Here is an 18,203-nt window from a genome sequence, read left to right on the forward strand (position 1 = left end):
GCAAGAATACTTCTGCTTTTCTGTTTCCTCATCTGTTAAATAAGAATATTGAGCAAGATGATACATAATGTCCCTTGCAATAAGAAAAAGAAAAAAGCCGAGTCTATATATGCAATTACAGATTTTTAAATTTCTTTTCTGGTCAAGACACACTGGTATAACAAATATGAATTTTGCCCAGGAGTCAGGAGAATCTGTGTTGTCTGACATCTGACATAAGGTAACTGTGATCCTAGGCAAGTGACTCAATTTCTTAGTGTTACAAGCAAGTACAATGAAGGAACAGATTTACTACCAGGAGCTTCTTGACACCTCTGAACTTATAGGTCCCATAAAATAAAAAAATCTCTTATAGTTCAACCTTTGATTAAATGGTGGGACCTTGAACACCAAAATCTCCATTTAAGGAGGGAACTCTACTCAGAACATCTCATTTCTCAATTTTTCCTGGAGTTCTCTGACTTTTCTGCCAAAACTCCAGTGGTGTACCTCTTTCTGGCCTATCTCCCTTTTGATACTTGTATTATCTTCCCCATTAAATTGTGAGCTACTTGAGAGCAGAAGCTGTTTTCTTTTTTTTTGGGGGGGGGGGTAGCAGGGGGGGTTATCCCCAGCATTTAGTACAGTGCCTAGCAGAATAGAAGTGCTTAATAAATATTTGGCTATATTATGAATATTCAACAAATGACTACAAATATATTGTTAGTTCTGGAAATCTAGAAAATTTGAGTTTTTCCTCCTTTACAACATTTTTATTTACAAATGCTTAAAATATTTTCCCCTGAAAATATCTATCTAGCACCATTTAGCCCTTTTAAAGAGGCTTATTTTAGAGATGGGATGGTGAATTGGGACAAAGAGAAAGGGGATTCCATGTGACTGTGCTATGAAATTATGTCTGTTTACAAGTACTTGCTCCCACTGTTTGAAAAAAAGAGCAAGGTGAAACTAGGTGGCTCAGTAGATAAGAGTGCCAGGTCTGGAAAGGGTTCAAATCTGCCCTCAAACACTTCCTAGTTGTGTGACCCTAGGCAAGTCACTTAAGCCCAAATGTCTACTCCTTACTGCTCTTCTGTCTTACAACCAATACTTGTATTGATTCTAAGACCGAAGGTAAGGGTTTTTTAAAAAAGGAAAAAGAAAAAAGAGCAGAAAAGGAATAATTATTGTTTTATTTGCCAAATCACACTTTGCAAAGCCCACAATCAGTACTGTTTAGTTCAGATTGGGTCAGTAACATTTAAGGAAAATAAAATTAAAGTTTCATTATTTAAAATATGTTTTAGTCTAGATAGTTATCTATTTGAAGAGAGATGCAAATCTAGTTATATTCCTATAGTATAAAGACCAAAGTCCTTAGTTGGTAGAAAAGGAATCTTACCACCAATTATGAAAGATTAAATCTTCATAGCATCCAAAAACCAGATTTCCAAAGTGTGGCAGAGTTAATAATTTAAAAAGGAACCATGCTCAGAAGCCCTCATCAAAAATATCAAAAGAGCTTCCCTTGAAGAAAAAAAAACCACTAGACACTTTTAAAGATCTCATTTCAATAATACTGCTGTTACACATTTGGAATGCATCTTTATGAATAACTCTGATATTTATTAAAGCTATTTTGATATAAAAAACCACCCATAATCTGTCACCAGTCCTTCTAGTCTTTTATCACGACTCCCCTTCAGGAATTCAAACTAACTCTTCCTCATCTATAGCAACTCATTTCCCACTGCCTCACCTAAGCAGAAGCAGTGTCTCATGTCTAGAATGCATTTTTTCCTCCCTACCTCAAAGAATCCTTCAAAGCATTTTCCTGTATTAGACTTTTCCTTTCTCTAGTTATTTGTATTTTTCTCCCTCTGAAAAACATTTTGCAGTACTTTGCATATTGACTTGTATGTATATTGTACCCCCTTCCCATACAAACTCCTTGAGGGTAAGAATAATTTCATTTTGGTCTTTCTATTCTTTGTATTCCCCATATCTAGAGCACAGTGCTTGGCACATGGGAAGCATACTTCCTGAATATTTGTTAGTCATATGATTTCATAATCATTTTAAGAGTACCACAAGAAATTAAGTCTCCTTCATAAGCATACCTCCTTTTCAAAAGTCCCAACAGCAATGCTCAATTTTTTGAGTCCCCTTATTAACTGGATATACTTTCAAATGGCTTTTTGTTATTTCTCAATATCAAATCCATCCTCATAGGATGGTTTGTCAACCTTGAGGATATTCCAAAGAATGTACTATCATCTCTAAAGACAATTCCGTAAGCAGAAGTCAAGAAATGTTCTGAGCAACATGACATGATAGCAACTAGGGTGATGACTTCAAAGGGTATGGCCTTCACTTGGATATGTAAATTCTAATATGTTGACTCTAAAAAAAAATCTCACATTCCTTTATAAAGTAGATATTGTTCCAAAAATTGATTACTCAAAGGAACTATTTTGCTTTTACATTATTACCTCCATGAAGTCTGACTTTGATGTTTCACTGTAGACTCTTGAATGCCATCTCAGAAATAAATTGTTTTCTGGCTGTCCCCTATATCTGAAATGCTTTTCTTCCTTATTTCAGACTACTGGCTGTCCTTTATAACTAAAATCCCATCTTCTACTAGGTGCTTTTCCCAATACCTCTTCATTCTAATGTTTTCCCTCTGTGGATTATTTCCCATTATTTCCCATTTATCTTGTATCAATCAACATTCTTAAAGCTCCTATTGTAAGCCAGGCACTGTACTTGGTGCTGTTTATAGCTTATTTATAAATATTTACTTATTGTCTCTAATAGATTGAGAGCTTCTTGACAAGGGCCTGGATTGTCTTTTGCCTCTTTTTTTTGTATCCCCAGTACTTTGCACAGTATGTGAAGCATAGTAGGTATTTAATACTTACAGACTGAATATGGAAAAGCTCATCACCAGTAGACACTTTATAATGAATTATTTGCCATAAAAAAATGCCATCCCCTCAGAATTATATTATTTCCAACACACCTCCTCCATATAAACTTGGTCACTAACTGCTCTTCCCATCTTGAGAGAACAGTATCAATCCTAACTAGGCCACACTTTGTCTGCAATCAAGTCTTGAGAGTTGCCTGAGCTTGCCCAAGGCCAGAGAGCCTCACAGAAAGATCACATCTCTATCCATTGAAGGCATGAGAAAAAAGAAATATGCAGGCTTTTGCAAACAATATTTTATCTATGAATATTCACATTTTGGGGTTGATTAAATAATGCATGAGAAGGTTTCATTGTTGATTATAAAAAAGCACTTCATTAGGTGGTCAAAGTGTGATCATACAGGCTCTTCTCCATTAAGGTGTCTCTTATGCTTATGTTAAAATACAAAATTCCTTGAAAATTATACATAAAAACCTTCTGATTATAAATATCCACTGAGGCTGAAAATAGGAATAGGAAGGTGTTTTTCACTGTCGAAGATAATTCAATCTCCACATCAAAAAGTTTCCTTATATATAGTGAAATCTTCTGGATGTTCTTATTGTGGATGACATTGTGACTACGACACCAGTGTGTGCCCTAGAACACTATGGAGCATCTTAAATGAGATCCATAATTACTTAAGAATTCATCCTAATTATCTATATAGGAAAAAAAATAAGAAAATTAAGGCAATATTGATTAGAATGATATGCAGTTGGATGGACATAAAGATATCCCATGGTACATAGAGCTTGGACAAACAATGCAAATAGGCAATCAGTTGGCCCTGTTATTGAGTATGAAGAGGAAAGCAAATTGGATTGTCTTTTTCTCTTCCTGAAACAATGAGCCATATTCTTTAAACAATATTCTTCAGGTGATATCATATGGTTTCGAGTCAAAGAATGCATGAAAAGTGGGCATGAACACATTTAACAAATTACCAACCAGAATTTGTGCAAGAAAAGCCACATAAAGGATATCATCAGGCTGATATATAACTAGAAGAGGTGGCTAACATATATAGAGAGAAAGAGATAATTGAGGGGCAGCTACTTAGGTAGTATAGGAGAGAACACCAGTCCTAGAGTCAGGAGGTCTTGTGTTCAAATATGGCTTCAGACACTTCCAGGATGTTTGTCCTTGGCAAGTCACTTAACCCCCTAGCCCTTGATAGTCTTTAAAAAAAAGAGTGAGATAATTGAGAGTTTGGCCCTACATGCACCAATGGTAACTATAAGATGTCAAGACATCTAAAAGAAGGCCTCCAGTGCATTGAACAGAATTTTGGTGGAAGTCTGACCGGAGAAGCACTGAGCAGAATCACGTAGGGCAAGACAGATATAAATGGGTGGCTTCACTTTTAGAAGGAATAACCACATCAAATAAATTATACATCCAGATAAATATCAAAGACCTGAATGAAGATAAGTATGTGTATTATTTAGGTAAGCTTTATATTCTTCCCTAAAGGAAGAGACTAAAACTGCTCCTGCTGTCTCAGATCCCATTATAATTTTTAAGTCTTCAAAGTCACTTAATCAGATATTTTGCCACAATAATAGACTATTCATCATTCATTGAAAATACTTCTCCAGAAAAAGCATGAGAAATTTCAGTCTTAAGATGAGATCATTGTTTAATCATATTCTTTTGAAAACATATGGTGCTTTTGAAGTTAATACCGACAAATATTTTTCCTGCCTACTTCTAAATATATTTAGTTCTGAAAGTTATAACCAAAGACTCAAACAACCATCAGCAAATTGAAGTCCTCCAGGACTGGATAAATTACTTCTCAGAATATCAAATAATTTATAGCTGTTAAAAGCTGTCAATTAAAAAAAAAATTTTTTTTAACTCACATTAAAGAATATGGAGTTTTATAGTTAGAAATAGGTAAATGTGATCCCAATGTGGGAGCAGGCATAATTCCTCATAATGTAAGCCAAAGATTTTGATTTCAGGAAAATTTTAGTAATTTTTTAAAAAGATGGTTCATGAATACTTAGGAAAATCAGTGATCATCACAAGCTAGCTTAGCTTCTCTGGGATATTATTGCAGGCTAATAACCTTATATTTTAGTAAATCAGAGTAAGAAACAGTATTTCTGGATTACAGTGAGGCATTTGACAGTTACCTATGCTAGCCTTGAAGACATGATAGAGATATGGCCTAGATGACAGTAGCTAAGTATATTCTGAATTGGCTGAATGCCAGAACCTCAAAAATAGTAACTAATGCTTTAGTGAAAGATTTTGCCAAGCTGGTAGCATGAATTTGAGTTTAAGTCAAAATGTGATGCTCTCAACCTGAAATAGTGTCACTCATTTCTAGGTACTACACTTTGGGAAAATCACTGACAAGCTGGAGCATATACAAAGGAGAATGACCATGACAGTGAAAAAAACCACACAAAGCTCAACTAAAGGAAGTATAAGCATTTAGCCTAGAGATGAGACTGGAGAGGGCCTCGTGGCTATCATCTAATATTTGAAGGGTCTTCAAGGAAAAAGAAGAAAGAGACTTCTTTTATTGGGCCACCTAAAGGCACAATTCACAAGCAATGTAGTTAATTTTCAGAGGAATGGATATCGATTCAATATCAACTTCCAAACCATTAAAGTTTCCCCAAAGTAAAATGGATTGTCATTGTAAGGCTTCCCTTCTCTAAATATCTTCATTTACACAGAAGCTGGATGATCAATCACACTGGAAAATGTTATAGAGGTAATTTTTGCTCTAATACCAGTTTAACTAGGCATTTCATGATCTGGATTCTAAGGCTGTTAAAAACTAAAACACCAGCAAAGGTACTCTGTTATTGGTATTACACTGCTCTCTTGTGGCAAATATAGGAAACATCATTATTTAAAACAGTCTGGCTGCTCTCCTCAACCATCAGTCAGGGATAAGCATTAAATTCCTATCACATACTAGGAAATGTATTATGCCCTGGAGATACAAAGAAAAGCAAAAGGTGTTCCTGCTCTCAAGGACATCAGTCAAAGAGAGAAAGACAACAGGCAAACAACAAAAAATATACAAAAGATATATATAGGATAAACTGGAGAAAATCAAGAGAGAGAAGGCAATAGCATTGAGGAAGATCAGCAAAGTCTTCTCTAGAAAATGAAATTTTGGCTGGGACTTCAAAGTCAAGAAAATCAAAAGGCACAAATGGAAGAGAGAATTTAAAGCACAAAACAGTCATGAAAATACATGGTGTACATGGACATCTTGTACAAGAACAAGGGAGCCAGTGGTCAGAGCCAGTGGGTAAGAATAAATGTAGGACTAAAGAAGTGTTCATGGGCAGGGGGTAGAGGGGAAGAGGATATGAATGGCTTTGAACACCAGACAGGATTTTATATCTGATCCTAAAGTTAACCAGGAACCACTCAAGTTTGAGTAAAGTGGTGACATGGTCAGATCTACATTTTAGGAAAATCACTTTGATGGCCAACTGGAGGACAGGAAAGATCTGTGGCAATGAGACCAACCAGCAGGATCAGCAGTTTCAGGCATGAGATGATGAGGACATGCACCAGAATGGTGGCAGTGGCAGTGACAGAAGGGAAGAGAGAATGGGAGGAAAGAGCTGTCACAGAGGTAAACTCAACAAGCCAAGGGTAACAGATTGGTTATGGGAACTGTAAGGATGATATTAGAAAATAAGTGTTGTTTTATTAGTTTAGGGATAAGAAGTATAATGGCTCGCTTGAGAAAGAACTGGAGTTTGAAGCAGAGCTGAGAGAGCATGTTAATTTCAGATGTGACAGTTATAACCATTTTTCTATGTCAATTACTCTGGAAGTTGGGAGTTGGTCTCTGACAGTTGGCAGAGACTCTCTCAGGGCTGAAGGAGGTAACATCTTTGCCTCTCTCTCTGCCTGAGGGAAAGATCTGAAGGAGCTCAATGTTTTCCTTTCCCGACTTGGGAAACATTATTGAATGTCTATTATGGTTTTATAGATTGCTTAACCAAAGAAAAACCTGGTCTTTGGTTTGGATAGACTCACAGAGTCCTAATTTGATTCTTGTGGAGACTCACCCAGCTAGCCTTTGCTATTTTATACTTTGAAGGCAAAGTTAAGATTTATAAGGATAATAGCGGTAGTTTTTATTTAGATAGTATAAATTTGGGTTAGTCTGATCAGGGAGGATTAGTGTAGCCTGTGAAACACTGGAGAAGCAGTTCCTTGCGGAACCTGGGAATTTATTTGGGTGGATTTAGAATCCCTTAGAATTAGAAATCCTTTATTTATCCTTACATATTTCAATAAAATTTATTTTTATAATAAGAGTTTCTTTAGCATCCTTGCACCTGGCCCTGAAGAGAAGTTTACATTTGAGCTTCACTTCATCACTGAGGATACTTTTGATTATATCTATCAAAAGTATCCGAAGAGTTTTGAACCTATATTGGAACTTCTAAATATTTTATAACTTGCCAAAATTTATTTTTACAGAACAGAGAGTAAGCAATCAAGGATGACACATAAGTTGCAAGCCTGCATGACTGAGAGAATGACTACTTTTAGCAGTAATAGGAAGAGAAGATTTTTTTAGGGAAAGATAATAAGTTCAATGGAATAGTTTACCCATCAGATTTAGGGATAAGGGAAGAATTTATGACCAAATAAGGCAGAGAACATAAGTGAAATGGATAATTTTGATTGCATTAAATTTAAGCTTTTGTGCAAACAAAACCAATGCAACCAAGATTAGAAGGGAAACAAACAGGAGGAAAATTTTATAGCCTGTGTCTCTGACAAAGGCTTCATTTGTCAAACATAAAAAGAACTGAGTCAGTTAAAAAAATAGATTCAAGGAATATGAAAAGGCAATTCTCAGAGGAAGAAATTAAAACTCGACTCATATGAAAAAATGTTTCAAATCACTACTGATTAGAGAAATGCAATTTAAAACCTCACCTAAATACCACCTCACACAAATCAAATACTACCATCATCACTATCACACCTGTGGCTAATATAATCAAAAAGGAAAATGATAAATATTGGACAGAATATGGGAAAATTGGGACATTAATACACTGTTGGTGGAACTGTGAACCAAACTGGAGAGCAGTATGAAAACATGCCCAAAGAGCTATAAAACTGTATAACCTATGACCCAGAAATACCACTACCAGATCTGTATCCCAAAGCGATCAAAGATATGGGAAAAGGACCAACTTCTACAAAAACACTTATGCATATAATATTTATACCTTTTTGTAGTAACAAGAAAAGGAAATTGAGGGGATGTCCTCAATTCAGGAATGGATAAATAAGTTGTAGTACAAGGGCAGTGAAGTAACTTGATAGAGAGGCAATCCTGGAAATGGGAGGTCTCGGGTTCAAATCTGGCCTCAAGACACTTCCTGTGTGACCCTGGGCAAGTCACTTAAACCCCATTGCTCAGCCCATACCACTCTTCTGCCTTGGAACCAATTTGGTATCAATTCTAAGACAAAAAGTAAGGGTTTAAAAAAGAAAGTCATGATATACATGGTCATAATGGAATACTATTCCACCATAAAAAATGAATTCAGAAAAAAATGGATTATATGAACTGGTGCAGTGAAGTGAGCACAACAAAACACTGTATACAGTAACTATGAAAGACTAACCTAATATTATCAAAATAATCAAAGGGCTCATGATGAAAAATGCAATATCTACTATCAAAGAAGACTATTGGAGTCTGATTGCAGATCAAAACATTCCATTTTTCATTTTATTTCATCCATGAGTTTTTTCTTATAAGTGCAATAGTGTCTTTCAGGGCATGAGGAATACAGGAACATATATTACATGACAGCACTGATATAACTTGTAACAGACTATTTCCCACTAGGAGAGGCATGACAACATGTCAGATAACAATTATTAAAAGTTGTTTCTACATATAACTGAAAAAAATTAAGTTAAAAAAAGATTTTTGTTAAGCCCAAGATGTTTCCATTTGAGATATCTACCTAGGCCATTGGAACAATGAGATTGGAGGTCAACAGAGAGGTCAGGACTGGATAGGAAAATGTGACAATTATCACCATAGTGATGATAACTAAATTCTTGATAAAACTACCAAGTAAAATAGCACAGAAGGAAAAGAGAAGAAGGTCCAAGAACAAAGCCTTATAAGGACACTTTCAATTTAGCAGATGTTGATTGGATGAGTATCCAATCACAGAAGGGGAAAAGGAGGGTGAGGAATATGCATTTAAAAAATGCTTACTGTGTGCAAGGTGCATTTGATCCTCACAACCACCTTGTAAGATAAGAGCCATTATTATCCCCATCTTATAGTTGAAAAAACTGAGACAGAGAGGTTAGATGACAATGCAATTTTAATCTCTTTCCAGACTAACTACACATGATCTTCCTCACAGGCTAAATACTCCAAACTAAGCCATCTCCAACACAGGGCTTTTATGCAATTCTCTGAGATCCCAAAGGACCCCAGTTTGAGAGGCTCCTCTAAGAGATCCTGTTCCCTCTCACTTGCCACCTCTCCCAAAATAACTTTATATTTATTTGAATTAACTAATCTGTGTTGTTTCCTTCGCAATAAAATATAGCCTTATAAAGACAGGGACACCTATCATTATATTAGTAATCAATAAATACTTATTAATTTGAACAAAATACTAATTAAGGAAAAAATTACAACAATGTTTTGGTTTTTTTTCAAAATAGAATAACATGAATAAGGACTCTAGTCAGAGATTTATCAACAGACTGGCTGCAGAATGGTGAATTTTCCAGTTACAACAACTTCCAAAGAATATCTATTAAGTTACAGAGAGGTTGTGATTTTTATTAGTGACAAAAGATTATTATTTGAAATGTCCATAATCTTATCATTGGATGTTGGAAGAAGAAATTTTGCAGATCATCATCTAGTCCTATTACCTCTTAATAGAGGAAGAAACAAGCTCAGAAAAGTGAAATGATAAGATTATAAGATCACAAAACTAGCTGGTAGCAAACTCAGGACCAGAACCCAATCTACTGATACTTCCAACTACATATTTTTATCAATACTTTTCGAAGAACATCTTATTTTTCCTAAAAACAGTAGAAACAAGAGACAAAATAATCTTATGAAACTGAGAATGACCTGTTAGGTGATTCAAAGAACAGCTATTTTAGTAAAGAAAGACATCTATTTCAGGATCACTTTTTTTTGCCTTCATTTAAAAGAAATAAATTGGCATTTGTATAGCTTAGAAGTTTTCATTTTCACTTCTATCAGAATACACAGACTACTTTACAAACCAGTTAGATACCTTTCCCAAATTTGCCATTTTGTAAATACCATCTAGGATACCTAATTTATAAAGAAATGTGCAATTAGTGAAGAGTAAAGTGATGATTTTCTTCTCCTTTGCCCTCAAACCTCAAGCTTCCTCCCAAAATATATTTCAGGACAAAATAAACATACTTCAAAAAGATATCAAGTACAAGTATGGAAGGCACATTTATTTTACAAACTATTTACAAAAGTTCAGCATAGAAAATGAACAGAGGAAAATTCATGATATATATACACATTTACATAACAAATTTATGCAATGTTTGAGAAGCAAAAGATTCCCTAAAAATTTATACTTGCAGTATTTCAATAAAACCACACTTAAGGGGGGGGAAAAAACAACTTGTGAACATAAGAACATGACCTAAACAATTTGAGAAGTTTCAAAGTGCAACCATTTAGTGAGTCAACCTACACAGCTCTTTGAATAAAAAACTATAATTTTACAACCTTTAAAGATCATCAGATTACTGAAAATTGAAAGCCAGCTGAGATTGATACACTTTAAGAAAAGGCACATGGCTACCTACCTGAATTAATGAAGAAAATTAGAAAAGATATTCATGATACTGGCACAGCAGCTTTTGTAAACTGGGAGGAGTTCTGATTCCTTAAAAGACTTGTTGAGTAAATGGTTTTCCAGTATTACACTTTAAGGTTTCATTTATACATTAAAATGATTTATCTCATGGCAACACTAGTCTTCTATTGCAAAAAAAAAATTAGGTTATCTAATATTTGTTTTCAAGATTCAACAGTATTTGCAAGAAAAACCTACACAAGATCTCATTCAAAACTTTGACTGTTGGGAAATTTGTAAGAGGTCACATAAGTAGGTTTGTGATTTTTTCATAGTTACATAACAATATATTCCAGTGCATACATTTTATTTAGTTGCTTTAAAAGAGTGGTCCTGCCACTACTATTTAACACATTATGAGGCACATGTGTTTTCCTTTCAGTTTGGCTCATTCTTAACTAAAGAAATAAAGCTTTTAAAACTGACACCTTTGTGATACTTTGTCAATTTCTTCTTCCATGCATTGTCCATTCGGCTGCAAGATACGATGTTCAAACTAAAATTAAGCATATTTTAAAACACAAAAATTAATTGAATATAATGTAAAAAAGGAAAATGCAAACGAGAATACTGAAACATAATGACCAATTATCTCAATACCTACCACTGTGCTAGGAGCTCAAGGACAGAAAGAACAAGAATAAACGGTCCTTACTATCAAGAAACTCAGAGTCTAATTGATGAGAAAACAACATGCATGAAATAATTATTGAACATATATAGCAGTACAACAATATCTAACTTTTTAAAACCTTCATATAGTTCTGTGGATAAATAAATCTCTCTCTAAAACTCAAAAATTAATTTTACCTATTTGCATGGAAATCTTTGCCTTCTTAAACAGTCCCCTGAATACAATTTAATCTTTTCCTAAATATTCTGTCATCTTTTATTAGATATTAGCTACTGTTCTGCATTGTAATATAGTAACATCCTTAGAATTACTGAAGTATATGAGAATGTCGACTGTCTCAGATCTTACTGTCATGCTTTCTAGCTGTAACTTCTTGATACTTTTTGCATCTGAAGCTACCCTTACACCTAATTTTCTGCTTCTAAAATGCTATGGGCTAGAAAACAAAGTAAGCAGTGTTAGTGTAACTATAGTCATAATAAAAATATAAACAAGCTTTGATGAGAGTCTAAAGGGTTCCCCTATGAATAAAGCATACAACTAAAGTATTTTAAATGCACAGTAAAGTTTATTATTATTTATTTTTGACTTCTTAGATAGAAATCTATATTTATATATCATCGAGCAGCTAAGTTACTCAGTAAAATTTGTGCCTCAAGTCAGGAAATTCTGAGTTCAAATCCAGCCTCAGACACTTAGGAGTGCTCTGTGACTCTTTTCCAGGGTAAAAAGTAGATAACAGCACCCACCTCCCAGGTTTGTTGTTTGGATCAAATGAAATAATATTTGTAAAGCATTTAGCAAGTGACAGTCACTTAGTACACTTACATCGTATTTACACTATGTAAATGTTAATTAGCTATTATTCTTCTATTAAAAGTTTACAAATTCTTTTACATGTATTCATATCTCATTGCTTTTTACAACAATTCTGACAGGTTAATAAAAGAACTATAATACCATATCTTAGAGCTGAGGAAAGCTGAGGATGAAAGAGTTTCACTAGCATAGCTTTAAGTGACAGGATCAGAATTAAACCTACGTCTTACTCCAATGAATGAAAAACAAAATCCAGTCAATTCTCAATTAGCATAAATGGACCATACCATAGACCATGCCTAGAGAGAAAAGACTCCTAGCATAGGGATGCACAGCTGCTTCCCCTACCACACACTGAGAACCAGAGCAGGAGGCCTGTCAAATTTGTGTAATGCAAACTGGGTAATGTAAAGCCAAAAATTTACCCCTAACCCCAACATTCTGCTATATTCAGGTTTCATAGAAGGAAGTCTTTGAATAAAAAGAATTTTCTTCAGGCAAACAGTAGCTCTGATTAACACCTGACACTGTTACAAAATAACTCAGCTTATTTGTAACTGCATGAGTTGCAGCTGACTGGGAGAAAGCTTTTGGGGCCCCCTGCTGTGTCCTAAAGATACTGCAACTGCTGGAGTTCTTAATGGCGGCCAGACACCACACTGTGCAAAAATTCTAAACAATCAGAAATGGCTGTTGATCCTTAAAAAACACAAAATCTTCTAGATTCTCGCCCTACTTACTCACCAATTGAAGAAGTAAGGTCCTTGACTGAAGGAATAATGTGGATAGATGGTGTTATCCACACTAGGGAAATAGTTTGGATACTTATTTAGCTGTGGTAAGTATCAATTCCCTTTTATTGAAAGGAAGCAAAGTTCACTTCCATCCACTGGACCAATGCACATAAAATCTTTGGAGACTATCTTACAAGAAAACAGTGTCTATATTAGAAATCACAGTAGACTGGGAGGATTAAACAAAATGGATTTCCTGACTAATTTCTTATACTTCATCCAACCTATTTAAATCCATCTCACAATGGATGCTTCAGTTCTTCTGGCTATGCTACCAGCTACCTGTTTCTAGCTAGGTTTTCCCCAAAAGCTCACTTGTCTACCGGCTATAATCTTCAGCCTTTAATTTAGCTGTTTCTTTAAGAAGTTGTTTCCAAAATCTACTAAGAGTGGCCTATAGATGGCTAGGTCAACCTAAAGCTGGGTCTGATTCTGAGGTAAAACCCCAGAGCCCCAACAGACAGAATATTCAGATAAAACTTTAGACAAATTAGTAAACACAGCAGGTATGACTGAGTATCTTCCTTAAGATACTCTCCAGTTGAAAGGGAACTCCAAACTTTCACAAACAGGTTGAGGTAAGGTAGCCCAGGAAAGCTTCACCTTCCTTTTCCAGCTCAGGAACAGGAAATGGCAGTTTCTCCCTCTAATTCCCTCTAATTCCCTCCCTCTAATTCTAATTCTTCCTTGGCAATCTGCATTACAGAATTCTCTGCAGGGTTCCTGGCTTGAGTCCAGCACTTTGGGGATAATATCCAATCCTCTCAAACTTCCTCTTATCAAAATTCAACTCTATAATCTCATTCCTACACTTACTCAGAGAGTTCATAGGAGGTAGATGTCAAAAGTTTCAAATGATGTGGTATCAAAAAATCTAAAACCTAGAAGATCTAGGCTCAAATTTTGGCTCCATTGCACAATTTCGAACAACTCACTTAAAATACAGCTAATACATGCAGAACTGACACAGCAGTTTTGAAGATCAAATAAGAATTTGAAAGATTATGATGATTATTATAATTAAGGCAGAAAAAAAAATCAAAATATTTTAGGGTTTTGTTTTTTTTAAATAACCATTACCTTTTGTCTTGGAATCAATATTGATTCCAAAGCAGAAGAATGGTATGGGCTAGGCAATAGGGGTTAAGTGACTTGCCCAGAGGCAGACAGATAGAAAGTGTCTGAGGCCAGATTTAAACCTAGGACCTAGACCTTGCTCTCAGGCGACCAAGCTAGCTGCCCCCTATTTTAGTTTTAAAAGCCTATTCATGACTGTGTCATATGCTACAGTGGAGATAAAGGAGACATGGTAATTGGAATCAAATGTATAGCCAATAAAGCTTAAATATATGAACAGAATTGAGAAGCAAGATCTTCCTTCAAAAATCTATCACATAACATATACCTAAGGAAAATTTGATAATATACTATCATAGAGTTACCTTTGGAGTTTCTGGACTAAAAAATGAAGAGTCCCAAGATGTATCTTCTTTTTCAAAGGAATCTTCTTCCTGGAATGCAAACTTCTTCTTAAGGGCATGAGAAATTATAGACACTGGATCCCAATCTGAAATTTCTCTTCTTGTTTTATGAATGGGTCTCCCTCCAGGTGACCTACAGAAATTTCAATAAATTAAAACTTTAATCACCTTATTGATACATACAACATATTTATGTAGGTACAGTAGGGTCCCTATATTTGGGGGTATATGTTCTAAGACCTACTGTGGATAGCTAGAAGAGTCAATATAAAAGACTATCTGCTGACCCCATATATAATTTGATTCTCTTGTACATACATATAATAAAGTTTAATAAATTAAACACAGTTAAGACATTACCAACATTAAAACCAGTAATAAAAAAGTACATCACATATTATATATAGTACTATATATAGTCCCCCCTTATCCAAGGGCTGAGGGGATTATATTCCAATAATTTGTGAAACCACAGATAGTTCTCACTTTTAACTTTTAATATCTATGTTAACTTCACAATATAGTATACAAGTGCTCTCTTTCTCTACCTGCTCCTGCTCCTTAGCTGGTGATCCTCAGCCACCCACCACCCACAAAAATAAGAAAACCTCCAAGTTAAAGCAAAACTGATATGCCATAAAGAGACTGCCAAAGCAGATAGTTTGGGGTCAACCTCTGGAGTAAAAACTGGGTGCTGGCCCCCTTCTTTATCTGGCAGGAGCCCCCTTCCTGCTTCCCTACTTCCCCTCAATGATCATGGGTAACTTAAACTACATAAAGAAAACTGTACATAAGGGGATACAACTGTACAGAAAAGTAAAGGGAGATTTTTCCATCAAGCATCACTGATAAAATTCTAATAATCAAAACGTACAAGGAATTGACAAAAATATAGCACAATATTATTTTTTATGGGTTTTTTGGAAAATTTTATTTAATTAGTCAATTTAGAACATTATTCCTTGGGTACAAGAATCATATTCTTTCCCTTCCCTCCTCCTACCCCTTCCCGTAACCAATGCACAATTCCACTGGGTATTTCATGTGTCCTTGGTCAAATCCTATTTTCATGTTGTTGATGTCTGCCCTAGGATGATCATTTGGAGTCTACATCCCCAATCATATCCCCCATGACCCATGTAGTCAAGCAGTTGTTTTTCTTCTGTATTTCTGCTCCCACAGTTTTTCCTCTGAATGTGGATAGTGTTCTTTCTTGTAGATCCCTCCAGATGTTCAGAATCACTGCATTGACCCTAATGGAGCAGTCCATTACATTGGATTGTATCAGTCTCTATGTACAATGTTCTCCTGGTTCTGCTCCTCTCGCTCTGCATTACTTCCTGGAGGTCATTCCAGTCTCCATGGAATTCCTCCACTTTATTATTCCTTTGAGCACAATAGTATTCCATCACCAACATATACCACAATTTGTTCAGCCATTCCCCAATTGAAGGGCATCCCCTCATTTTCCAATTTTTTGCCACCACAAAGAGTGTGGCTATGAATATTCTTTTTTTTTTTTAAACCCTTACCTTTCATCTTGAAGTCAATACTGTGTATTGGCTCCAAGGCAGAAGAGTGGTAAGGGCTAGGCAATGGGGATTAAGTGACTTGCCCAGGGTCACACAGCTGGGAAGTGTCTGAGCCCAGATTTGAACCTAGGACCTCCATTTCTAGGCCTGGCTCTCCATCCACTAAGCTACCCACCTGGCCCCTATGAATATTCTTATACAAGTTTTTTTCCTTATCTCTTTGGGGTATAAACCCAGCAGTGCTATGGCTGGATCAAAGGGCAGACAGTCTTTTAGCGCCCTTTGGGCATAGTTCCAAATTGCCCTCCAGAATTGTTGGATCAATTCACAACTCCACCAGCAATGCATTAATGTCCCAACTTTGCCAAAATCCCCTTCAACATTCATTATTTTCCTTTACTGTCATGTTAGCCAATCTGCTAGATATAGCACAATATTATTTTAATATAAAGGCAAAAATCATTTTCAAAAGAAAGCATGCCTTAAATAAGAGTTAAAACTATGATGTTTTACCTTTTATCCTGTAAATTGGCAAAGATGGAGGAAAAAAATTGAAATAATATAGGAAGATTAATACTCAATTGGTGAAGTTACAAGGTGGTTCAATCTTTTTGGAAAACATTTGGAATTAAGAAAAAAAGTAAAGAAACTGCTCAGATTCTTATCATTCAATAATCCTACTCCTGGGTATATATTCCAATGAGGTCAGATAAACACAAAGGGTCATATATAAAAAACATTTCACAGAAACACTTTTTATGGAAAAACAATATTGAAAAAAATCATAAGGATGGTTCAACAAACTTTAATATTTCTGTAATGGAACAAATCATTATTATGAGTAATTTAAACCTAAGGAGATTGAAAGAACTGATGCAAGAAAATAAGCAGAAGCAGAGAGTAATAAGCACAATTACAAAATGTAAATTAAGATTTCTAAAAGCTGAATTCTGAGTAACTAAAAAACCAGTATCATCTCAAAAAATAGAAAATGCAACAGTCCTCCTCAGCAGATATGTTATTTATCACAGAGAAGACTTAGACAGCATATGCTAGCTGTTTTCAGTCATCTGAAATGCTGTCACAAAGAAGAGGGTTCAGCTTCCTCTCCTTGGCCCCAGAACTGAAAGCAATAGATGGAAGTTGTAAAAAGATGAGTTTTTAAATCATAAAAACTTGGATCCTTAGGTTTATCAAAAGCAAGATTTCTATAGTCATTTACTATTGTATATTGTATACCAAATCTATTCCACTCAATTTTTAGCCAATTCCAGACTATTCTGATTACTGCTTTGTAATAGTTTGAAATCCAGTAATGTCAAGCCTTACTTTAAATAATCTCTGCTACAAACTAGCATTCAGCCTTTGCTTGAAGATTTTCAGTGAGGGAGGAACATAAGGCCTCCTGCCCCATTCCACTTTTGTATAGCACTATGCAAGCACAGATCAACATTCCATACTTTATACCCAGAAATGGTCAAAAGGGTAAGTAATCTAGACATAAAGGGTAATATAAGCAAATTTGGGGAGTATGGAAAAATGTTACATCTATGCATGCCAAACAAAAGATAGAGGTTTATAAGAAATAAAATAGATAATTATTGATTACATCAAATTTAAAAGTTCTTGCACAAATAAAATACATTCAAAAATTAGGAGAAAAATAGGAAACTAAAAAACTTCATAGCAAATTTCTCTGATAAAGGCCTCATTTCTCAAATATATAGAGAACTGAGCCAAACACCTGTCAGATTGTACAACATGGAGGAAAAGGTATATTAAAAAGACGAGGGAATGTGGAAAAATTGGGACACTAATGCACTGTTGATGGAGGTGTGAACTAGTTCAACTGTTTTGGAGAATATCTGACTCACCAACACCTATCTATAGCTCTATACCAATATCCCCAAGTAGATCAATATCCCAAAGAGATCCAAGAAAAGGGAAAAGGGCCTATTTGGACAAAAATATTTGTAGCAGTTCTCTTAGTGGTGGCAAAGAACTGGAAATGAGAGGGCATCCATCAATTGTAAACAAGTTTATATGATTTTGATGGGATACTACATTCAGCTATAAGAAA

The 18,203-nt window shown here is 35.2% G+C and overlaps 1 protein-coding gene across 4 annotated transcripts in view; it reads right to left on the reverse strand.

Moving 5' to 3' along the window:
* The window catches only part of MTFR2 (mitochondrial fission regulator 2), a 61,827-nt gene that overhangs the window by 16,277 nt on the left and 27,347 nt on the right, over window positions 1-18,203 (reverse strand). For all 4 annotated transcript variants that reach the window (XM_007484600.3, XM_056818852.1, XM_056818853.1 and 1 more), the window contains exons 8-9: window positions 14,553-14,724; window positions 11,292-11,359 (exon numbers count right to left, since the gene is read on the reverse strand). In XM_007484600.3, the coding sequence (XP_007484662.1) occupies window positions 11,292-11,359; window positions 14,553-14,724 (240 nt within the window). The remainder of the gene's footprint in view (window positions 1-11,291; window positions 11,360-14,552; window positions 14,725-18,203) is intronic.

This window comes from Monodelphis domestica, chromosome 2 (assembly GCF_027887165.1).
Source record: "Monodelphis domestica isolate mMonDom1 chromosome 2, mMonDom1.pri, whole genome shotgun sequence".
Classification (NCBI taxonomy): Eukaryota; Metazoa; Chordata; class Mammalia; order Didelphimorphia; family Didelphidae; genus Monodelphis; species Monodelphis domestica.